The sequence below is a fragment of the Ambystoma mexicanum genome, chromosome 14, assembly GCF_040938575.1.
Source record: "Ambystoma mexicanum isolate Mex_15411 chromosome 14, UKY_AmexF1_1, whole genome shotgun sequence".
Classification (NCBI taxonomy): domain Eukaryota; kingdom Metazoa; phylum Chordata; class Amphibia; order Caudata; family Ambystomatidae; genus Ambystoma; species Ambystoma mexicanum.
In genome coordinates, this window is record NC_090940.1 from 3,451,099 (window position 1) to 3,476,317 (window position 25,219).

The window sequence follows — 25,219 nt, forward strand, 5'->3', positions numbered from 1 at the left end:
TGCTTTATCAGGGTCAGCAGGTCTCCAATGGTGTTCCAGTCCAATTGAGACTAAATGTTCATCAGTCAGTGCCCAGGAGGTTGGATGAACATGTCTTTTTTTCCATGCGGTGGCCTTGCATACCGGGAGAGCTCAATGTACATTAGCAGGTTGCGGATGCTGTAGTTTGTGTGTGGGTGTGGCTACATGTTGCTTGGAAGTGTGTTAGGGGAAGGTGTGGGTCTTAAACCCACTCTTGGTGGCAATTATTGGCACCTGTTCATTGATTCCCATGACATGGATGCCTTTATCTTCACCTATTAGGTTGAAGATAGTGCACTGCGTTTTTTGGAGAAATTACCGCCAGTTAATGGTGGCCTTTCCAGCTGCAATGTGTTGGATTTTGCATTTTTGTTATTTGCCGTTTATTCGCTGGCAGATTTACCACTGGTGCTAATTCTGCCGTTTCTTGGGTGCTAATTCTGCCAAGGCTAGATAGGCAGAATTTACACCAACTTAATAAATTCAGCAGAGAGGTAAATGTGGCAGTGATGAATTTACTCAGAGGCCAAGTTTTCCTAGCAGCTTGGGCAAAGAGCAGCACCTAGTAAGGGGCAAGAGATGCTGCAAATTCAAGATTGCAGTGTTACTAGTCAGCCAATCATAAGCCCCTCCCCACAGACCCTTATCTCGCATTGCTGCACTACAACCTTCCAGCAGCTCTGGCACCAGTGAAAAAGCACCCAGCTTCATTGGGGAATCCAGGCTCCTCCTTTAACTTGTCTGCTCATCATTTCACTGAGAAGAAACCCCAGGAGGGTTTCAGCATCACTCTGAAACTGAAGTTATGGAACGGCCCCAAAACTAGGTGAGGGGTGGCCGGTTAGGGATTATATTTTGGCTTGTGGGTCTGTGTGAGGATTTTGGGGACTCAGGCCACGGGAAACTACTTTCCCATGATGCTGGGTGGCAACGTGCATTACGCTCGAGCCGCTGGACCTTCAAGAACTCCTCCCCCGCCCATGCCAGGTGCTTTTTTTTCCTCCATTTTCACAGCACAGGCAGCGAAGAAGCACACAGGTGCAGCTGGCATGGGGGGCAGTGCACAAGCTTACTTTGAGGCCGTTTGCCTGGCAAGGTTACGGTCACAAGCATGCCCGTGGAAGCTGCATGAGGTTCCCCAGGCTTGAGATAGTGATCACTATGCTGATACGATGGCTTTATCAACACTCGCTCCAGCGGCACTGAGCGTAGTATGAACCTGCCTTTTCCGTTTTGGGTGTGCCATTGCTTCATGGAACAAAGGTTAGGTTACAGGCGCTGGGTTCACAGAGCAGGTGTGGACTCAAAAAAAAAAAAGAAGAAGGGCTCATTCAATCTCACTTTGAGAAGTATTGAGTCAGCAAAATGTTTGTCTGAACGTTATCCTGATAAATCAAGCTCCAGAAGATAACAGAGCCTATGTTAAGTCTACTTCAAGCTCACAACGGCTCTGTGGGGAAGAACCAGAGATTACTGGGGAACATTGCAAGGCAACAGAGCGCAGCCAAGTCTGTTCACTGTCTGTGGCAATCATTGCTCATCATGTTCAGGTGTCCAACATTTAGATTATGTGTTTCATTTCATGCTTAATGTTGTTTCCATTTTTGTGCTTGTGTGCTCATGTTCATTTACTTATGTTGCATGTGTTTGTGATATAGCTAGGAGGTACATGACTGAGTCAGGGAAGGAGGTATAGGCAGGAGTAGGTGGTTCAGGGCAGCGAGTCCCAGTGCAGGTTTGCAATCTATGCTAGGGCTTAGCAACCTACGAGAGAGTTGCCTGTGTGGAGCAAGACGCAGGACAAGAATGTATCCCTTACCCATCCCCCCCATTTATCTAATTGTTACCTAGCCCACTTTATGGTGTTCCTAACTTCCTCCTACCGATCCACAACCTCTCCCTAACCCTTGTTTCCCTCCCCCCACACACCATTGGCTGCCTCATGGTGACCAGTTATTCCACAATCAGGAACCCGTGCCAACCAAGATGGGAGGGTCATACTCCATTCGGCTTCCGTGGTTGGGGAGATGCTGTAAATACCCATCTGATCCAGAAAATGTGCAAGAGGAGTAGTATGCTTGTGGTAGACACTGGGGATCCTGGCCTTTGCCCCGATCGCCTGCCAAATGCCATCCTATATGATGATGGGCAAAAGTTCCAGCTGGTCACTGAGAAAGTTAGAGTGAGGTTTAAGACAGGTAGGTCAGCCTGAGTTCTTGCCTCCCTTAGCACCTAGCTTATGGTAATGAGTGGAGTCTCCAGAATGCCCTCTTCTCACATCTGCCAATTCCAGATCTTTACAGCACATAGGGTAACATGTGAGAGAGGTACTGTGAGAAAGTAAAATGGGACCGGTCTGCAAATAAGAGCAGACGACGGAAGTGTCCAGGTTGTAAGGCCTTTTCCAGGTGTTTCTAGGACTACTAATTTAATACGACATTCATGCCTTACTATGCCACTTTATGATCTGCTATATGTGCTTTCAGGTTTGTCTATCACTGCTCACCATAAACTAACAAAAATAAATAATTAAGATTTGTAAAGTGAAGTTAATCCGTATGCTTTGATCATTGTGCATCAGCATTATCTTGAGAATGTTTGGCACACATAGCAGGCAGGACTAACAACTGAGCAGTGGAAATGGTCATAGTAGATACTGAAACCCTGATCGAGACAAATCCACAACAGAGGCTTTACAAAAGATAACTCTTCCCACTACAAAAATAAAATGTTTTTTTCTGGGAGGTGTGGGGGTATTAACTTTAATTTTGGACCACTGTCTGACTTACTATTCACAAGACCACTACAAGATAAAATGGATGTGGTCAGAGTCCTTTGCAGAATGCATGGTCATGTGTGTGACAAATCCCAGAGTATTTTTACTGCTCCCATAAGGGGAGCCCTTTCCCATGATGCCAGGGAGGTGAGGCCGCTACCCGACGTCTCCCTGGGGTTGGTACTCAGCGGGTGGATCTCATGAAGGAAAACCCCCTATGGGGACCAGTGACTACTATCTTGGGAGAACACAGTATACACCCCCTATATTCCTCTTAGTCCACTCGGTCCTCTGTGGTCACCCACACACCTATGTATTGGGGTAGAAGACCCCATCCATACAGACCATACTGGGGCGAGGAAGAGTGAGGGCTACCCAGATGGAGTTCATGCAACCCCTGACACAGAACAGGCAAGGAGGAAAAAGCCTACCACAGAGCCAACATTTGAGGTACAATCAACTAGAGCCAGGGCCAAAGATAAAAAAGGGAAGAAGGACTGTATACTTTGTCAGATACACCTAGGAGGAACCGAGAGCCATCTGGAAGCTCGCAGCGGAGAACAGGAAAGGCTGACGAGCCTGGCCGAACACATGCAGTTTTCCCCGTTGTCCAGGCTGGAGAAACAGAGGCCGAGGAGAGACAGGGAGTCCGATTACACAGTCGGAAGAAAAACATCGAGAGGGACCAGACCTGGGAGAGCAACGAGGACACAGACCGCTGGAAGGCATGCAGATGCACGTAGCAGGAAGAAGCAGCTCTGCGAAGCCACCCAATCAAGCCAGTAATACCACAAAAAAGGTACTTGGGTTACTGTAGCAGGTGGTAGTGCTAAAGGAGAATGAAGGAGGTGGTTGCAGGAAGGCTGAAGAACCCAATCTCCCTCATACTAATACTTGGAAAGAGACATCTGAGAAACATTGCCTGGTAGGTTAGTGAACCGGCCTAGGTACAACAAGCTATTACCTTGAGAGAAGGGTCTGGGAGCCATATGAAGTTGGGGAAGACCAGCAAGAACAGCACACAGGGGTTAAGGACCATTATCAGCCCGAAGAAGCATGCAACCAGGGGGCTGGGGTCCACAGCAAGTCTGGGGGGGGCCCTGAGACAACAGAGGGGTCTGGGACCCACACAAGAGAGAGAAAGGTGCTAGAAGTAAAGATAAAGGGTCAAGCACCCATTGCTAAAGGAAGTGACATTTTTTCGGAAACACCAAGATAGTGAACCAGACTGGACATTTGTGAACTGGAGAAAGAACAGGGGGAAGATACTCCCCCCCCCCCCCCCCCGCCCGATACTTGGGAACTGTGTTTATGGGAAATAAGACTAACTGTGAATGAAAAGGAGGCTGTCATGATCACTGCCAAAACTCCCAATTGCCATTCCAAGAAAACCTGGTCCAGGGCATATCATTCCTGGATTAAGGGCAGACTTAATAATGATTAAGCAAGTGAGGAGTCACTTCCTAACTTTCTAACATGGCCGCCTCATAATTCCCAGAGGTTACAGAGTAGGTCTAGTCATCTCCACTCTTTCCCTACTTAAGCCCCGCCCCTCGAGTGCTCCACGCTTCGCGTCTTTTCTGCCTCGGCAGTTAACGCTTATCGCGGTCCGCTCTGTCAGGAGATTAGCAGCTATATTCTTTCCACAGTTCCACAGTATACAAGTTCTTGTATTTTTCCCGTTCTTGTTAGTTTAATTCAGGCGTCCTAGTGAGATTTTCAGTTCCCAGTGTTTTGGTCAGGAGTTCTGTCAGTCAGCTGTTCCTGTCATCGTTGCCACGGCATTGCTCCAGGTGGTCTGTGAAATGCGTAGCAGCATACGGAACTAATTTCAGTCACAGCACTAATTTCACAGCAAGTATATTCGTACATTTGGCAGCCCAGCAAAACTGTTTTACGCTCTGAGGTGGTTATGTAACAATATGGTGGGATGTTAGTACGAGTGCGCAAAACATTGCAGAGTAGTCTTTTAGCTCTGTTTGTTGAACTCTGTTACATGCATTGAGCACTCGCAACCAGATTCCTGAACTTCTCTCAGTAGTATTTGTAGCATTCCTTCGTGTTAGAATTCATTCAGGAACATTGGGTAGAGAGAAATAAGGTTCTGCTTTCTAACCTTTTTCATATTGTCAAGTGGCATTTATCTAAAATTGGGCATTTTCTTCAGGGTATTGTTTGTGACCTGTGTAGTACTAGGTGGCGCTTCATTATTGTTGGGGTTCCTATTTTTCGTGTCCTCATGGTAGATTACCATCTTATCATACTACTCAAGTTTTACCCTCCACTCCTCTCCACAGTAGTTTCAGTATTCCTTGTTCCCGTTCCATTATTCACCATCACTACCACACACAAACCCTTAGTTTCTTCATTGCCCATTCTTCAGAACCAGCGCCCCTGCACAGATGCAGGATGGATAGCTCACCATAAAAAAGCAGAAGGTAAATAGGAAGAACGTTTATCATATATTCTCACATTGAGTCAGTGCCCATTGATTTCCCCTGAAACAATTTGAATCCTTGTTCTAAGAGGAGCCTTCTGTGTTTTAACAGGAATTCCATTGCAGTAGGGAGGCCTCTAATTAGAAGCAACGTCGCTCTCTAAGAAGAGTCCTTGTGGTGTTCCCGCAGAGTTCAGGTAAGCGTTACAGAGGCAGCAAGACAATTGCCCATTCATCCTGTTTTATGTATACGTTTGGAGGAAGCCTCTAACCTCAGCTAAAGGACAACTTGTTTCCCTCATCAAGAACTGAACATTGAATTGCCATTCAGAACGAGAGAAGCCTCCTTCTGGATCAAGAAGACAGCCAGTGTTTCTAGAGTGTAAGGGGCGGAAATAGGTTTGGACACAGGACGTTTTACTTTGTTGGACATCCTGACAAATTCCTTAATCTTTTTGTTGAGGTAGGGCAACCCCTCTTAGAAATAGGGCAAGATAGATTTTCTTGTATATATAAATACAAGTAAATCTATTTGCCAACAGGCATGCCACCACTATGTCAAACTCACACTTCTGCACCTTTACATATGGGGTCAGAAATGGGATTGACCCAAACCAGGGAACCCTAAAGTTTACCAAACTTAGTGACACGGCCTCCAACCCCTAAATTGCCCCTTCAGAGTCAATTGGGTTGGACTTGTCCAGTAGTCAGGATCTTGTTATAGCACTGGGAGCAAGGCAAATTATATCTACTGATCTGATCTTGTCAGCTCCCAAGGGTACCTACATTAGGCTAACATCCAAGTCTGGGTTAGCCTGGAAATATGGTTTGGATGTACCAGCTGGGGTGGTGGAACACGATTATAGGGGAGATGTTAAAATCCTCCTTCAAAACAATGGAAAGCAGCCTTCCCACATTAAGATCTGAGATATAATTGCACAAGGGATATTAGAAAAAACAGTATTCTCTGACCTGCTAGAAGTCCCTGACCAAAAGCAAACAGATTAGAGGGGCAAAGTGATTTGGTGAAGCAGATTTAAGAGGAACACGAGACATTGACCCCCACCCCACGGGCAGAGGCTGAGGACACTGAAACCATACCAGATCTAGCCTTTGCTCAGCACAAGGACCCTATATTAGCCAAAGCCTTCCAGAAGGGGGTATCGGAATAAAGAAGAAAGAAGCTTCCTTTTTCTTCAAAGGGGTGTTATTTTATAGGCGAGACACCCCCAGAAGGTATCGTACAATCCCAATTTGTAGTCCCAAAAGGTCATCGTAGGGTAGTCTTGGCGATCCCACATGCACACCTTACCTCAGAATATTTATGGGCAGCAAAGAACTAAGAACAGGTAGTGAGTAGAGGGAAAAAACATATATAAGTTGCTGCAACTTGTTCACTGAGCCAGAAGACAACCCAACACCTTTCCCCTCCAGCCCCCCTCAACCCTTACCCATCATAGATATACCTTGCTCCTGCATAGGGGTAGATATTGTAGGACCTCTTGAACCATCACAGCTTGAAAATAAATACATATTAGTCATTAAAGACTAAGCAAGCCGTTACACACACCCCCCCCCCCCAGGCCTTCCCAATGCGGAACAGCTCAACCCAAGAAATTCTAAAATACCTCATCCCTTTCCTATCCCACATGTGTTTCCCTAGAGAAATCCTGACAGATCAAGAAACCAATTTCATAAGCAAACTGATGGCCGAGGTGAAGGAGAAACTTCAGATGCTCCGAACGTTATTTCATCCCCAGATGGACCGACTCACTGAGCGTTTTAATAAGACCCTCAAGACGGTCCTCAGAAAGCTTGTGGAAGCGGATGGAAGGGACTGGGATGTAATGATTCCTTGGGCTCTCTTTGCCGTTAGAAAAGCTGCCCAGGCATCCATAGGTTTTTTGCCATATCAACTTCTATATGGGGCGTGAACCAAGGGATGTATTGGATACGCTCAGAGGAACTTGGGGGGGGTGGGGAGGGGGCAGCATTACCTTTATCCTGGACAACACAGAGAATAAAGGAACATATAAAGATTGTCTGAGATAGTCCATTCCCATTTAGCCGATGCACAAGATCATCAAAAGGGGTTGTACGACCAAAATTAAAAAAAAAAAACAGTAACCCGCTCTTTTTCCATTGGGCAAAAGGGATTGGTACTCCTCCCTTTGTCCGAAAATAAGAGGTTCTCATGGTGGCACGGTCCATACAAGGTCTTAGAACAGACTGGCCAGTGCAATTATAGTGTCCCCCCAACTGGATAGAAGACTCAAGTCCCAGATCTACCATATTAACATCTTAAAAGAATGGAAGAAAGATCCAGTAGTCTTTTCTGTAGTGATGGCCAGTCTTAACTGAGGAAGGGGACAAAAAATGTAATACCATCTGACCTTCCAACGGCCCAATACCATAACATTCAAAATCTCAAACCAGTTCTCAGAGGTTTTCAGTGAGGAGCCAGGAAGAGTGAAGGGCATTTATCACTGCATCCGTATTCCTTTTGGAAAAGTTGCGAATTTAAAACCATACAGGATCCCAGATGCTAGAAAAGAAATAGTCCTCCAAGGGGGCAGAGACTGCTAGCAGCCGACATTATAGAGCCCTGTAAGAGTCCATGGTCCTTGCCGATAGTCTTGGTGGCTAAACCAGATAGATTGTGGAGATTGTGCATCGATTTCTGGAAATAAACGCTGTGTCCCAGTTCAACAACTATACCATGCCAAGGTGGATGGCCCGATTGATCGACTGGGCACAGCGTTTATATTTCCCCGATTGATCTCACAAGACTATTGGCAGTTCCCTCTGAACCTTGAAAAGACTGCATTCTCCACCTCAAGGGGACTATTTCAATTTAAAGGTACTCCAATTTGGCCTTCATGGTGCACCAGCAACCTTCCAAAATCTAACAGACCGAGTAGTAAGACCTTATTCTAGTTTATGGGGCCTATTTGGATATCCTCATCATCTATAGTAAAACCTGGGAGGATCATATGGCAGATCTATAAAAGCAAAATCAAATTCCTGCAACAGGCCGGGCTAAGTGCCAACCCAAGTAGGTGCCATTTAGCCCAATCAGCTGTGAAGTATCTGGAATTCTTTGTTGGTAACAGACAGGCCCAACCACAGAGCCATAAAGGAAACCACTGTGCCAAAAACCAAACTAGATCCAGGGTTTTCTTTGGGACCGGTAGGATACTACCAAAGGTTTATTCCCAATTTTTCATCCATTACAGCCTGTTTGACCAATATGCTGAACCTCAGCAGATAGTGGGGGGAAAAGAAGAACAATGCTGCTTGTATACCCTTAAAAGCACACTGTGAAACACGACTGTTAATTGACTGCCTAACTTACCTTGCCACTGTAAACCATATAAACATGTATATTTGTATATTTTTAAATTTTCTAAAAAAAAATCTTTTTTTTTTAAATTTTAATTGTATATCTCTGCCTCTATTGTAACTGTTCCAAACAGTATTCACTAACTACTGTACAGCACTGTAACTAAGCTGAGAATAATCTTGTATGCTCATGCGCCCTCTTACCCTCGGGTCTGGCGCGCAATACAAATGAATAAATACAAATACAAATGAAATGAGCCAATTCAAGGTCCCCGACTTTAATAGCTTGTATTACAAACTGACGCATACATGGTGGGCCTAGGAGTAGTACTTTAACCGACATATGAGGGAATAGAACATCTGTTGATGTATATCAGTCCAAACCGTTGCCTAGAAAACAAAACTATGCCACAATAAAACTTGAGGCCTGGCGATAAACGGGAAGTGGGACACGTAAGGAACAGGGTAATGTTCTGTCCAGAGTTCCTTTACAAGATTGAGAAATCAGCTGCATGAGGGGGGAAGGGCATGTTTCGAATCCCAGGGTATTGGCGCTGCTCCCATAGGGGGTGCCCCTTCCCATGAGGCCAGGCTGCTACCCCCTGGGGGTGGTAATCAGCGGGTGGATGTCATGGGGAGGGAAATCGTCTAGGGGACCAGTGACAACTATCTTGGGAGAATGCGTTATGCACCCCCTCCATTTCGGTCCCCTCTTTCCTCTTAACCCACTCAGAACTCTGTGGTCCCCCACAAGCCTATGTATTTATGTGGGGTAGAAGACCCCATCCACATAGACCATAATGGGACGATTAAGAAGGAGGGCTATCCAACCAGAGTTCATACAACCAATGACACGAAGAAGAACAGGCAAGGAAGCAAAAGCCTACCGTGGGACCAACATACACAATGCAGTCAACTAGAGCAAGAGCCAAAGATAAAAAAGGAAGGAAGGTGTACTTTTTCAGATACTCACTGGAGGGACCGAGAGCCAACTGGAGGCTCGCCGTGGAGAACAGGAAAGGCTGACGGGCCTCGCCGAACACAGTGTTCTCTGTTGTCCAGGCTGGAGAACTGAAGGCCCCGGAGAGACCGTGAGTCGGACCACACGTCAGACCGAGAAGCACACGCCATGAGGGACCAGACTTTGGGGAGCTAAGAGGACACATGGAGATCGCTGGAAGGCATGCGGAAGCCAGTAGCAGGAAGACACCTGATCAAGCCGGTAATAGGTACTTTAGTTACTGTATCGTGTGGTAGAGATAAAGGAGAACAAAAAGGAGGCTGTTGGGAGGTGGGCAGGGGGATGAAGAACGCCATCTCCCTTGTACCAGTAGTTTGAAAGAACCACAAAAGATGAGAAACAGTGCCTGGCAGGTTAGTGAACCAGTCCTGGGTATGACGTGCTATAAACTTGAAAGAAGGGTCCGAGACCCATACAAAGTCGTGGAAGCCCCACAAGAGCAGCACACCAGGGGTCAAGGAACCATACGATTCCGAAGAAGCACACAACCAGAGGGCTAGGGCCCACAAGTCAGGGAGGTCCCGAGACAACAGAGGGTTTGCAGACCCATACAAAGTCGTGGAAGCCCCACAAGAGCAGCACACCAGGGGTCAAGGAACCATACGATTCCGAAGAAGCACACAACCAGAGGGCTAGGGCCCACAAGTCAGGGAGGTCCCGAGACAACAGAGGGTTTGCAGACCCATACAAAGTCGTGGAAGCCCCACAAGAGCAGCACACCAGGGTTCAAGAAACCATACGATTCCGAAGAAGCACACAACCAGAGGGCTAGGGCCCACAAGTCAGGGAGGTCCCGAGACAACAGAGGGTTTGCAGACCCATACAAAGTCGTGGAAGCCCCACAAGAGCAGCACACCAGGGGTCAAGGAACCATACGATTCCGAAGAAGCACACAACCAGAGGGGTAGGGCCCACAAGTCAGGGAGGTCCCGAGACAACAGAGGGTTTGCAGACCCATACAAAGTCGTGGAAGCCCCACAAGAGCAGCACACCAGGGGTCAAGGAACCATACGATTCCGAAGAAGCACACAACCAGAGGGCTAGGGCCCACAAGTCAGGGAGGTCCCGAGACAACAGAGGGTTTGCAGACCCATACAAAGTCGTGGAAGCCCCACAAGAGCAGCACACCAGGGGTCAAGGAACCATACGATTCCAAAGAAGCACACAACCAGAGGGCTAGGGCCCACAAGTCAGGGAGGTCCCGAGACAACAGAGGGTTTGCAGACCCATACAAAGTCGTGGAAGCCCCACAAGAGCAGCACACCAGGGGTCAAGGAACCATACGATTCCGAAGAAGCACACAACCAGAGGGCTAGGGCCCACAAGTCAGGGAGGTCCCGAGACAACAGAGGGTTTGCAGACCCATACAAAGTCGTGGAAGCCCCACAAGAGCAGCACACCAGGGTTCAAGAAACCATACGATTCCGAAGAAGCACACAACCAGAGGGCTAGGGCCCACAAGTCAGTTAGGTCCCGAGACAACAGAGGGTTTGCAGACCCATACAAAGTCGTGGAAGCCCCACAAGAGCAGCACACCAGGGGTCAAGGAACCATACGATTCCGAAGAAGCACACAACCAGAGGGGTAGGGCCCACAAGTCAGGGAGGTCCCGAGACAACAGAGGGTTTGCAGACCCATACAAAGTCGTGGAAGCCCCACAAGAGCAGCACACCAGGGGTCAAGGAACCATACGATTCCGAAGAAGCACACAACCAGAGGGCTAGGGCCCACAAGTCAGGGAGGTCCCGAGACAACAGAGGGTTTGCAGACCCATACAAAGTCGTGGAAGCCCCACAAGAGCAGCACACCAGGGGTCAAGGAACCATACGATTCCAAAGAAGCACACAACCAGAGGGCTAGGGCCCACAAGTCAGGGAGGTCCCGAGACAACAGAGGGTTTGCAGACCCATACAAAGTCGTGGAAGCCCCACAAGAGCAGCACACCAGGGGTCAAGGAACCATACGATTCCGAAGAAGCACACAACCAGAGGGCTAGGGCCCACAAGTCAGGGAGGTCCCGAGACAACAGAGGGTTTGCAGACCCATTGTAAAAGAAGGGCCATTTTCCGGAACACCAAAATCTACAGTCAATCTTGACTTGATGTTACATTTGTGAACCAGAGAAAGAACAGGGGAAATTAATCTCCCGATGCCCTCTATATATTCGAGAACTTTTTTTTAAAAAAAAATAAGACACTGTGAAAGAAAAGAGGCGGGAAGATAATTCCCCATTCATCCTGTTTTTTCTATACGTTTGAAGGAGCATCCAACTTCAAGAGTTTTTAAGAAAAAGAACAACTTTTTCTCATCACAAACTGAGCATTGAATTGGCATACAGAATGAGAGAAGCCTCCTTCTGGATCGGAAGGCATCCAGTTTTTCCTTAGTTAGTCTACAGTGTAAGGGACAGAAATAGGTTTGGACACAGGACAGTGGACATTTTACTTTACTGGTCATCCTAACAGAGTCCATAGCATTTTTGTTGAGGTAGGGCAACCACTCTTAGAAATGGGGCCTGATGGGTTTTAATGTTCTTTACACATATATATATATATATATAATACACACATATATGTCTTTGCCAACAAGCATGCCACCACATTGTCAGACGTGTACTTCTGCACCTTTCAATCTGTTACAAGTCAATAGTAATGTGTTAGTTTGCCATTGGTGTGACCTTGTACCGCTAAGGGGAGGGGAGGTGGGATGTGTCAGAATATTTTGATAGCGATTTTCAGGTAACTATGGTCCAACGTTACAAAAAAAAAAAAAAAATACATTTTATACATACAATGCAGACTGATGTTCTTATTGTGAGCTTGAATTGCACAGGCATCAACAAGACACTGCATGATACATTTCATGAAAAGGAATGTCAAAGATGACTATACTACCATACCTGTGGTCTGCTGGTACTGTACTGCTGTGGGAGGCAATGTGTGTAATTGCAGGGTGATGTTGGCTGATAATGTCATTTGCTAGTTGTGAATCTGAGTAGTGCCATTATGCTGTTCAGGGCTATGTGGTGCTGCTGTTAAATCTAGCATTCAAGTTGTGGTTGATGGTAGGTAGGCCATATCCAGTTGAATAAACTGTGAGCCAGTCAGTCACAAGGACCGAGTATTTCCTGCATTTTCTGGTAACTAACACACACACACACACACACACACACACACAAACCTGAACTTCATGTATACATTCATTGCAGACTGATATACATTTCAACATGAATGCATTCAAAGGTCCGGAAAACCATGCAAGACATTTGAAAGACCCAGAAGGAATGAAAGCCAAGCAAGACATTTGAAAGGCCCAAAAGGAATGAAAGCCAAGCAAGACATTTGAAAGGCCCAGAAGGAATGAAAGCCAAGCAAGACATTTGAAAGGCCCGGAAGGAATGAAAGCCAAGCAAGACATTTGAAAGGCCCGGAAGGAATGAAAGCCAAGCAAGACATTTGAAAGGCCCGGAAGGAATGAAAGCCAAGCAAGACATTTGAAAGGCCCGGAAGGAATGAAAGCCAAGCAAGACATTTGAAAGGCCCGGAAGGAATGAAAGCCAAGCAAAACATTTGAAAGGCCCGGAAGGAATGAAAGCCAAGCAAGACATTTGAAAGGCCCGGAAGGAATGAAAGCCAAGCAAGACATTTGAAAGGCCCGGAAGGAATGAAAGCCAAGCAAAACATTTGAAAGGCCCGGAAGGAATGAAAGCCAAGCAAGACATTTGAAAGGCCCGGAAGGAATGAAAGCCAAGCAAGACATTTGAAAGGCCCGGAAGGAATGAAAGCCAAGCAAGACATTTGAAAGGCCCAGAAGGAATGAAAGCCAAGCAAGACATTTAAAAGGCCCGGAAGGAATGAAAGCCATGCAAGACCTTTAAAGGCCCTGAAGGAAAGAGGAGGTATTAATGGCATAGCAGGCATTAAGAGGCATTTGCTGCATCATCTAAGCTGGGCTTCTGCTGCCATGACTTCAGGGCACCTTTTCGTTGTAGACCCACACTTCAGGGGTGGGTATGGGAACCATCTTGTCCAAGGAGAAGGGCGAAGAGATTCGCCATGTGTTCTACAGCAGCTCCAGGTTTCAGCAAATAGGTTACTACATTACCGACTACAAAATGGGCATTGGCATCTCTTTAGCATCTCTCCTTGGGACTCCACTTCATGCAGTTCATTGCTCATGCCCAACAAAGCCAGTAATTATTGCTTATGCTCTGGTCCCATATTTATTATATTAGGGTATTTATTGAGCGTGGACCCAACTACGGAACGCTTTACCCGGTACAAATGGAAGGACACAGTGAGTGAAGCAGAGACGCAAGGGAGCAGGGAGTCAATAATGGTAAGTGGGGGGCAGGCAATTTGGCAGCAGGGGGGACTGCAAGCAGGTTCCAGGGGAGGAAATGGGGGGGATGCAAACACCCAGTTTCAGGTTAGGTGGAGAGAGAAGGGTGTGGTTCCATGTTGTGCAACCAGTTTCTCTCCCAGTCTGCATGGCAGGTAGACTTCAGTTCTTCTGATCCAGGTTAATCCTGACAGGGCCGTAGAACTCAAGTTGAGAAATATGTGAGGAGTCGACTCTTGATTGTGTGGAATATAGTTAAAAGCACACGGACAAGGATGAGGGAGTGGTCGATAGGCCTATACCCTAAATAGGGGCACGGAGATCAGCTTGAAGGAAAGATTGAGAAGTGGGCTGTACTAAGGACCACTCTATAAAGAGCCAGTGCTGAAAGACAACCTGCAGTGGGCATATTGAGGCAAGAATGATCTTGGATGGCCTTCCTAACTAGACGCTAACCCAGTGAAGGACGTGGAGCACTGATGGAACACAAACCCAAAGGAGGAACTGGAACAGGGATTAGAAATCCTATTTAGTGCCACCATCTCAGTGTCCAGTAATTGCTTTACAAGTAAGAAATCCATGATGTTAAACTAGGACGTTCATGAAAGCTAGATCAATTGTAAGCAGAAAGCACAGAAGCGCCCAAAACAGCAGCAAATCTCCGCATCAGTTTAGTGTATGGCAGAGATCCACAGCGGGAGCAGGAAGAGAACTAAGGGTTTGCAAAGATGGAGACAGAGGTTACCTTCATAAGGCTCCTTCTCAACCAGGACAACCCAGGTTAAAATGCCATAGCTGTAACAGAAAATAGACTTTGCTTGGACATGCAGTTTACTGTGCCAGAATACCAACAGTTTTGAATGGTAGTTGCAGTGTCACAAAAACAGTCATTCCTGAAGCGCATTTCTCAAATTCACACTCAACAGGATAGTGCTGGCTTGTCCATTACAGAGCACCTCAACAGGCAACAGGGAAAGCCAGGTAGCCACACCAAATCCAGGTTTACTGATTTCACGACACAGGCCAAAAGAAACCAAGGAAGGCGCAATACTTCTGATCCCCAACCGCTGTGAAATGCAAGACACCCCATGTCTTTACAATGCACTGATCACCATCAAGACCAACATCAGCTACGCCCGGTGCTTCTCAATAGCGGATGTGGAAAAGAGCAGGATAACCAGTCAAGATGGCATGAAAGAGCGGCGTTTTGTCCCCACTCCTTTCTCTCTTGGGAAATGGTCTGGCTGATGAGATTATTAGTCAAAGTGGGTGCTTCCTAAGATTTTCGCTTTTAGAGAGGATGTCCACTGATCTCTATAGCCAATGGTCTTCAACACCAATTCATATTTTCTTAGATCCCTGCAAATACAAAGAGTTGTGTATAAATGTGTCTAAAACTAAGTGCACGGCCTGTAACATCAGATGCCCTCCGAATCTGAAAGTATTCTTGCAGGGAGAGAACATTGAAGTAGTTCTCGGATTACAGTCACAGATGGCCTGAATAATGCACAGAGTCCCACTGAAAGTTTCACCGCTTTTATTATAAATACAGTACGAGGCATATGGACTGTTCTTTGGAGTACTGTTGAGATTATACAAGGCAGAGTTGGACATGTTGTTCAGCCCCACCCACCGGCTCAAGAAGGGGGTTCTCTGGGCTTGCTAAGGGCTGTCACCCACTCTCTCGTCTCCCTTGGAACGCCCTTCCAAACACAGGAGTTCCTAACCCCAGGTTAGTGCTACAGCATGGTAAACCCTACTAACAGCTTCCTTCACTAACAGTGAGGACCTAAAGGCAACGGGCTGACCAATCTAGCCTCTCCCCAGATTACTAGACTGACCTTACACGGTAGTGGTTAGTTCTAAAAAGGAGGGTGTATGTGTGTGTGCTGTTAGAGACTCAAGCCCCATTCCATTTCCTTACTAATCTCCTCCGTCCAACTCCACCGGCCTTCTCTCCTCCCCAAGTATCTCTCCAAGGTTACTACCTCTACCACCTACCTCATTCTCCAATGTTACTACCTTCTCTCCCGTGGACTACTACTCAACCTTCTGCACACTACACTCCCCTTTCCACACTTTTCAATGTGTACTTCTAGTCTTCGCCTCCATCCTTTGATGTTATTCCTCCATCCGCCGTACTACCACTCCTTAGGCACTACTCCTGCTCTTCTTCCCCAAACTCAGGATTTCCACTACACTCTCTATTCTCCCCACTTCTATCCTACACCCTTCTCCTCGCACCCCACCCCACTCTACTGGCCTCACTTCACCCAACACTCCTGCATTCCCTCTCACACTACTAATACGTTAACTCTCTGTCTCCCATCTCCCACTCTATCCCTATCCCTTTCTTACTCTCGCATCCAATATACACATCTCTCCTCTACATGCAACTGGCACAAGCCTCACAAATACCTCACCTTTGCTAAGCTCTTCTACCAACTGTCCAACACTCTGCTCCTCCAATCTTCCTCTGCCTGGTCTCTTGGTCAACCTTCCTCATCCTGTGAACTCACCCAAATAGCCCACACTATGCCTTTCCATGTGTCTGCTTTTATAGTGTGGGGCTGGTGGTTCCAGATTTCACCCCCTCGCATTGGCTGCAGTGCCCAGCTTACTCTGCACTAATCTGTGCATGTCTTTTCCCCCAGAAACCTCTGACCCTCCCACCTTTGCCAGCAGTTTTGCAGACAGTTTCACATGGTTTTCTTGCTTTTTCTGTTGTGCTGTGGGGATGGAAGCTTGTTTTTCAGCTTTGGTGGTGGGTTTTCTACTTCCAGGCGTGTCAGTCACTGTTGGGTTGCAGTGAAGCCTCATGGGATGTCTTGATTGCTGTGTTTCATTTTACTTACGGGTGCTCTTGGCTGCTCTCAGGTGGATTGTAGGAGATGAAGTCCTGAAACAAAAAAAGACCTGTGGCCAGAAACTGTATTAGGAGACAAAGAGTGGTATCAAAGCGGACCATGAAAAGGACCTGAGCTCTGATCAATCTGGCAGAGATGATATTGGTCATTGGATCCCCTGCAGTCTTGCCAAGATTAATGTAGTCTTCTGTCACTTTAACATTGACGGCCACACTATCCCAGCAGCCACCTCTGTAAAAACACAGAGTGTACCTTGACGCATCCCTGACCATTACACGCCATGTCAATGATATTGACTCGACCTACGCCATGAAGCCTGCAAACCCTAGCTCTCCACTGAAAAATGCCTCACAAGCGCATAGTTCCCCCGTAAGATCGAAACTCAACTATTGCAAGGCGCTACTCTGCGGTACTTCACATGTTCAACTACAAGTCTTGCAAAACAATGTTTTCTGTGCCGCCCTAACCTTGAGTAAGCGTGACAATATATCTCCTTCAAAATTTGCGCCATTACCCACTGATACCGCTCTAAAAATGTGCCTTAAGGTCAAGAGACATGTGCCCAGCAGACCCCTACGTGCCACCCACAACCACTGCATCAGCACACAGCGAGGTTCAAACGTAAGCGAGCTGGCGGTTCTGCCACACTTTGTAACAACCTCCCACTTCGCTTCGTGAGGAGACCTCCTTCCACCTTTTCTGAAAAAAAGTCTCCAAACCACCTGTTCAAATAACTGCTCTCGCTTTCGCCCCCAACCAACGTGGATTGCAACTGTACCCATTGAAACTATCTGTATGCAATGTGTGCCTAGATGTCCACAGGGCTTGTGCGTGAATGTAATTTTGCATCAGGTATTCCCCCAATTATTTAGCTGTCCTCTTAATCATAGGTCCCTGCCAAAACAGTGCACAATCTGGGAATCCTTTTGAATGACAAAAGGTCCTCATGATGAGTGTAGCGGTGCAGGAATAAGGGTGCCGGAAGCAACATGCCGGCACCCTTTCCAGACCCCCACACTCAGACTCTGCGGGCGGGTGCAGTTATGCTGGGCAGGTCTGATCTGCCGGGCGCAACGGCCCCCGGCAGCAGAGTTTTCACTGAAGCACCAGCACCATTAACAGTGCCAGTGCTTCTGTGAACCCATTCTTGTGGAGGGGACTTCCCAAATCCGCTGCCTGATGCCCGGAACTTGTAATGTCCCAGTGCACCAGGATATCAGGCAGCAGATTTGGTGTTACGAGGACTGTGGCAACCCGTTGGTAGCACTGGCAGGTTACCGCCCTCCTCATAATGAAGCCCAAGATCTCTTAGAAGAATCGGGTCAAGCAACTCCTAAAATCCTGCAGCTTTCAACAGAAACAGACCACAACAGTGTGCCCCTCCACTTCTCAGTCTCATCTCTGATAACTTGGAACAGTACTCAAAGGAGTCAAGGCTTGCAAGCTACTAGCTAGACATGAAGTCACACGCCCCTACAATTCTAGGCGCAATGTACATACCTGATCCGATCGCCACAATTAAGGTAAGCTTGTGGGCTTATTTTGTTGCACTCGACTTCACTATGTTCTACTTTCCAGCTGATTGCACATTTACGCCACAATCTGATGCTGCCGATCTGCCAGCTACCCGAGCACGACAGAAACCGACTTGTGCAACCTTTAATGTTTGTTTCCCACAAGCAAACCGCAAGGTTTGGACATCCTAAAATGGCCGCTGTAAGAAATATCGCACCTCGAGGGCAGTGATTGTGCCTCTGGTAGCCGATTGGCCAGCCATCTCCATTTGACCGATCATGGGGCACCGGCAAGCGGAAGCCGGCCAACAAGGCACACAAACAATGCTCCTGTCCGAGCCGTAAGGACCGAAGGACTGAAGCCCGGAGAGTTTGCTTCATTCCTGACCATCACCAGTGATTCCTGTGCTCGGACCGCTCGACATTGTTATTCGGTATGCGCCTCTATGTAAGTAACAGTCACACTGGCTTACGAAACTGTCTGCCCTACTTCCATCTCCCATCCTACTATTCAAAGTACTCGTAATCTCTCTGAATTCGGATACCATGATGTTGGCCTACGTATATGTATACTGCCTCATGTTATATATGGTATCTTCTGATATTTGTTATTGCCATAACTACCGTGCAGGAACTTGTATACACCTATCCATGCGCAGCGCCCGACTGCCATTGTTACTGGTACATTTGTGCATTTAAAACGGTTACGTGCTCACTCTTATTTGAAACTACTGCCTTTACTGCTTTACTTTGCAAGTAAATTGAGAGTCTGCTGCCACTGCTACAGCTGTCCATCCACTATCCCTCTCTGGACACTTCCTACATTACCACGGCAGCCTGTTATCTACCTGAACGGCCACTCTCACCCCAGACTCTATTGCCACCATCACAAATGACTGCTCAAACCTGTGCATCTGTAATTGGTCATCTTTCCATGGTAACTAGTGTTGCCATACCTCCTTACTTTGTCGCGTTGAGCTGAATGTTTTTGAATGCTTTAACTTGCATAATCATTATCAGCCAACATTCTCGCCATCATTGCTGTTAGCATTCAGACATCTCTTTAATCGCCTAGCTGAGCCGAGTGCTTAATGAATATCTAAACTTGCATGCCTGTAATCAACCAACGTTATCATTACTGTTAGAAATGCCTCATCTGCTTACCTGACACTTTGACCAAAATCTCCAATGAATGTTTAAGACTTGCACACTTGTGATTAACCAATGTCACCACAGCGAGTGTTGCCATGCAAACCTAATCGCCTACTCAAACTCCTGACACTGTTGCAACTAACACCATGATCTTGCCACCATCTGCACTGTGAGCGAGGCTGACCTAATCACCAATGCCAACCTATCGCGCGTAGTTGAATGTTGCACTGCTCACCTACACTTGCTAACTATTCTGTCGACACTGATCACTAGACCTGGTTGCGTGTTTATCTACTTAGTACCGTCCTGTGTCTCCAGCATTAAACATCATAACTACTGAGACAACTCTCAGGGCGTACCCTCTCTTAGACACTTATCTACCAACTACAAGAACACCTCATGGACACCATTGGCTTAGAGGTCTGGCCATTCATCCAGATATGGCCTAGCCCACCTACGATGCGCTCTACACCAGCCTCGCTCATGCCCCGCTTCATTCCTCAATAAAACTTCACCTTTCCCGGTACTAGCACTCACCATTCATTACCACCTCAAAATTCTTAGCCGCATCTTTCCCTACCTCTCCTAACAGACTTGCCGCTGTTAGGTCTATTGTAATGTCGAGACTGGACTACGCCAACTCCCTGTATCTTGGAGTCCGGGCATTCCACCTCATTAAATTACAAAGAGCACAAAACACTGCCGCCAAAAATGCTACTAGCACTGGGCCCAGGAGACCACACCTCTCCAGCTCCCAGAACACTCCACTGGCTCCCAGTGGGACGAAGGGCCACTTTCAAAACCCTGCGCATCACCCACCGAGCAGTGCACAAGATCAGCCCTCTATACCTGCAAAACAAGCTAAAACCCTACCTCCCAATGCGCACTAAGATCAAGCTACGCCCTCCTTTTAGTGATGCCAACCATCAACTCAGTCAGGATAGGAGGATCCTCGTTCTCAGCCTTGGCCCCCACTCTATCGAACTCGCTTCCACCCCACATCCGACACACCGAAGACTACTTGTCATTCCGCAAACTACTAAAAACTTGGCTCTTCTCATAACACTGATGACCACCCAAAGATGTGTCCAAACCCCCCAGCAACCGAACCACAAAACACACAACGAAGTTGTCCTACCTGGTGCTCACCCACATGATAGGACAGAATGGATGGATTAGGCTGGACTATTGTAACAGCCTCTTTCTAAATCTTCCTACCTCTACTATCCGCCCTCTGCAACTTATCCAGAACAGGATGTGTCCTTGGCCTCAAGCCCAGGGATTGTATCTCTCCAGGACTGAATTCTCTGCACTGCCTCCCTGTGGCTGCGAGGATTAAGTTCAAAACCCTCTGCATTGTCCACAAGGCCTTCTGGGGCATGGGGCCACATTACCTTCAACTCGCCTTTCCTAAATATCTTCCTTCTCGAGCTCTTCGCTCATCCGCCTCCAACTCCCTCAAAGTCAGTCGCTTCTCCAAGCAACGAGTTGGTGGTAGATCTCCCTCTTCGGCAGGGGCCTCCCTCTGGAACAGCCTTCCTGCCTCCCTGAAACTTGAGGAGAACCATCTCCGGTTCCAGAAACACCTCAAAACCTTCCTCTTTGCTTTCTCTTCCCCTCTCCCCTGCTGAATTCCTGGCTGAAACTGCACTGGATACCTGGCCACCCTTTCTGATCTCGGGCCCAGGCCTCGCCAGTTGCACACCTGCACTGCCTCCCTGGCAACGCCTGGGGACTGTTTTCTGTATCCCTACAGTCCCCCTACCAGCACCTATGGCTGCACTTAACTTGCACTTGCCACCAGCTGGCCGCTTTTTATTTATCTTAATATTCTACTATCCCATGTACTGCACCTTCCCCTCTCCCTTCCCCCACGCACTTTTCCCTCCCCCCCCCCCTCTCTTGCATTTGCACGATCTGAAGGACACCTGGCCTAGTAGGATCGTTGTCGGTCTTCCCTTTGTTCCCCCTCCCTTGCCTCGCCTTGAAACACTTGTGTATAGGCGCGTTATAAATGCCATATCATTAGAGGGAATGATTGGAGTGAACGGAGTAAACTGAGTGGATCGGACACGGTTAACAGAATGTCAGAGTTGACTGAGTAGAGAAAATAAAGGAGGAAACGGAACGGATAGTGACTGGAACAGATTGAGTGAATGGAGCGAACACCTGTTCATCATGTTGTTGCCATATATATATAACTGTATCCCATATATACACACACCTGTATCCATCCTGTCCCTATAGATCTGTTTGTCGCTATGTAGGTCCCCACTGTCCTGCTCACGTGCCTGGTCTCAGGCGCCTTTACTGATAACCACCATATCACACCACTATGCTTACTCTCTACTATAAACCATCATTCAACCAGAACACAGCTATACCCCTGTTAATTCAGCCTAGCTGTTCACATACGAACACGACTCCATGATCACCTCATCACCCTAAAAAAACGCAGCTAGCTGAGCACATTCCGGCCAGCTGTTAGCATAGGCGTTCCTCAAGCCTAACACAGCCAGAACCCAGTCTGGGTGTCCACCCACCAGACTGCACACATCCAACTGATTTCCTCTGCACCACACCTATCGCTAGGAAGCAGCTATCATCCAACAACTACACCAGCTGAACACATATCCAGTGCACCCACGCACCATTCGACACACTCCCTCTACTGACTTGAACTACGGTACCCGAGGGCGTTCAACCTACCAGCGCTTTGAGGTCATACCAAGGACATATAAGGCACTATACAAATGCAAAGTAACACCCAACATTACTCTACCCATTCAGGATAAAGACCCTGTATGCCTTTCTGGCATAGCGCACTGGCCTGCTCCATGTCCACCGGACGGACCTACAAGGAAATACAGACTATCTTTTCGTACTAACCATAAACACTTCTACACCACCCTGCCACCTGCCCACAACCCAGGCCCTACAGAAACCCCTGACACGACATAGCTGTCCCTGCATCAACATAACCCACAAGTCCCATAGACTGATCTATAAGACAACTTAGGCTGTCCTCTCGAATCAACCAACACTACACCCAACGCTTCATCAAGGCCCATCCACCTACCAACCATAGCACACTGAAACTGGAGTCACCTGACACCAGACTCAGTCGGTACTATGCCAGAAAAAACTACAGATTAGCCACCGCAAAATGGTTGACCCCTCAACTCCTATAATAAAACACCACCTACCTCAGAAAGACTAAAATGCTCTATGAATGCAAACTCACCTGCTAAAGAAACAGCCAACCATAATGAGCTCCTATACTTAAAAGGTGCCCTCATTAATGCTAGATCAATCACAGCCCATGCCCTGGATATAGCCGACATCATCAAAATCAATAACTTTGTAGCAGTCACAGAAACTTGGTTCCACACAGCCTCAGGCATATACTTGGCTATTCCTGAGGACTACTCTATCTACATGATGGATAGAACAACAGCTAAAGGAGGCGGTGTGGCCCCAATAGTCAAAAACGCCCTTGACATAAAGAAGTTAGCTTAACTTCCATTCACCTCCGGTGAAGTTATCACCGTAAAAATATCAAACACACATACCTGCGCTCTCACCCTTCACATGGTCTATAGGCCTCCAGGCCCCACAGCCTCTTTCCAAGAGGATATCACCGATCATTTAGCTTACAACATGAAACCTCACTCTAAATCCATCATCCTAAGGGACGTCAACCATGGCCTGCATGATCCTCTCGATTCGCATGCTGGTCTCTTGGCCATCTCTATGAAAGCTCAAGGGTTCACACACAGAATCTGCTCCCATTCCCATGAAAAGGGACGTATCCTAGATTGGCTCACTGACTTCAACTGTGTCACCGACATCCTTTCTAACACCTCGGCTCCTGGTCAGACCACAACACTATAATTTTGTCCACCACCCTATCCATCAAAACACCAAAACATACCTCTCTAGTACCCATGGCACCTTCCAGAAGCCTGAAAAAGATCAATCACGATAACATGCTACCTCTGTTATCACCCATACTGCATACAATCAACTCGGACAATGACGTGTCAGCACTGGTCAGGCTATACAATAAAGTTATGATTGAAGCCGTTGAGAAAGTAGCCACAGCCATAGAACATAACCCCCGGTTCACCCCCGATCTCCAAACTTTGCGTGCATCCAACACAAACTCCCCAACACCTGATAATAAAGCCCTCTTGCAGACTATCTCCAACAATTACAAGGCAGCCATCATCAATGCTAAAAGTGAAGTTTACAAACGAAGAATTCAGAATGCCCAATCAAAACTCTAGAGAATTATTTGCCATTCTCTGTGAGCTTGAATAACCTACCCCTTCACCTGACCACTCCACCAAAGATACACAATGGTGTTCTAATGTACAGAATGCTTTAGCAAACAAAATCTCTCTACTACAAAATAAAATAGAAAAAAAAAAAATCAAACTCAACCTTGACCTGACCACACCCACCATACCTCCCACTACAGAATTACATAAGGCTTGTGAATTTACATTCATGCCTGTGTCTATACTGGAATCTTAATATCATTAAATGACTCGAACCTTCGAGATGTGAAGTCGGCACCTGTCCTGCTACCTAATGCGCCAACGAACTAGCAGCTTCATAACCAGCCTTATGAACAGTTCCTCTGCCGCTAACAGTACCGGATGACTTAAAAAGCATGGGTACTACCACGATTTAAAAAAACTATGGACCCTAACATTCCCACAAATTTCCGACCCATCACCACATGTCACAACCGCGGGTTCCTGGCGGTTGTGTAACAGGTGGAAACATGGCCGCCAACGTGTTGTGCCGTCACGTCTCCTCCCGAATTGTCTATTGACGGTCTAGTTCTTTCCAATATGGCCGCCCCCTAGTGTATTTATTCTTTCCACTTTCGGCGGCTCGGCACGTTGCAACTTTCTTGCTACCCTTCGTTGCCTCGCTCCTTGTTATTTCCCTTGGCGGTGTTCCGCCTCTTACCTTGCCTTGTTTTCTTGGCTACCTCCTTTCTCCCTCTCTTGCCTCCCTCCGGACTCGCCTTATCCCCTTGCCATTTCCTCCTGTTCCAGCTTAGTATTCTCTTCTCCCGGTTACCTCCGCTCTCTCCTGCATCTCCTGCTCTGACTGCGTCTGATCTTCGGACTGCTACCTGGACGCTTGCTTCCTTCTCTGCTTCCGGATCGCTGGGATCATCCTCCACAGGGGTTTTTGTGCCGCTAAGGCTTTTCCCCTACTCCGTCTTGTCTGTCGCGGAGGGGAGTCTCTGTTGACCCGTTTCCGAGGTCACAGTGGCTTCCTTCCGAGGCCGGCCTTACCTACTTAAGAAGATCAAGACTCACGGGCATCGCACTCGTCGGAAGAGGCTGGACTACTCTTCTACATCAGGTGAGGAGGAGGGGGAATTTGGAGACGCGCTGTGTTTGAGTGAAGAGGAAGACATAACCGAGGTATTGGAAAACTTACCCACCCAGTCTGACAAACCTGATACCACAGTTCCATTTCTATTAAAATGTCTAGACCGTGCAGCCTATCTGCAGATCCAAAAATTCCTGGAACTCAATCTTCTAGGACTGAGACAATCTGGGTTCAGACCTAGTCACAGAACTGAAACGACGCTCTTGGATTTAAAAACACAAAGGACCAATTCAAGGACAAAGGAGACCTGTGCATCCTTCTTTTACTAGAGTTATTTGCAGCCTTCGATTTGGTCAATCACAGAATCCTATGCAAACATATTGACACTGC

At 47.3% G+C, this 25,219-nt stretch overlaps 1 protein-coding gene across 2 annotated transcripts in view; it reads right to left on the bottom strand.

Annotated features, from left to right (window-relative positions):
• LOC138527331 (receptor-interacting serine/threonine-protein kinase 2-like) overlaps nt 1-25,219 on the bottom strand; it is a 178,612-nt gene that overhangs the window by 133,473 nt on the left and 19,920 nt on the right. For both annotated transcript variants that reach the window (XM_069638382.1, XM_069638383.1), the window contains exon 4: nt 14,684-14,733. In XM_069638382.1, coding sequence (XP_069494483.1) covers nt 14,684-14,733 — 50 coding nt within the window. The remainder of the gene's footprint in view (nt 1-14,683; nt 14,734-25,219) is intronic.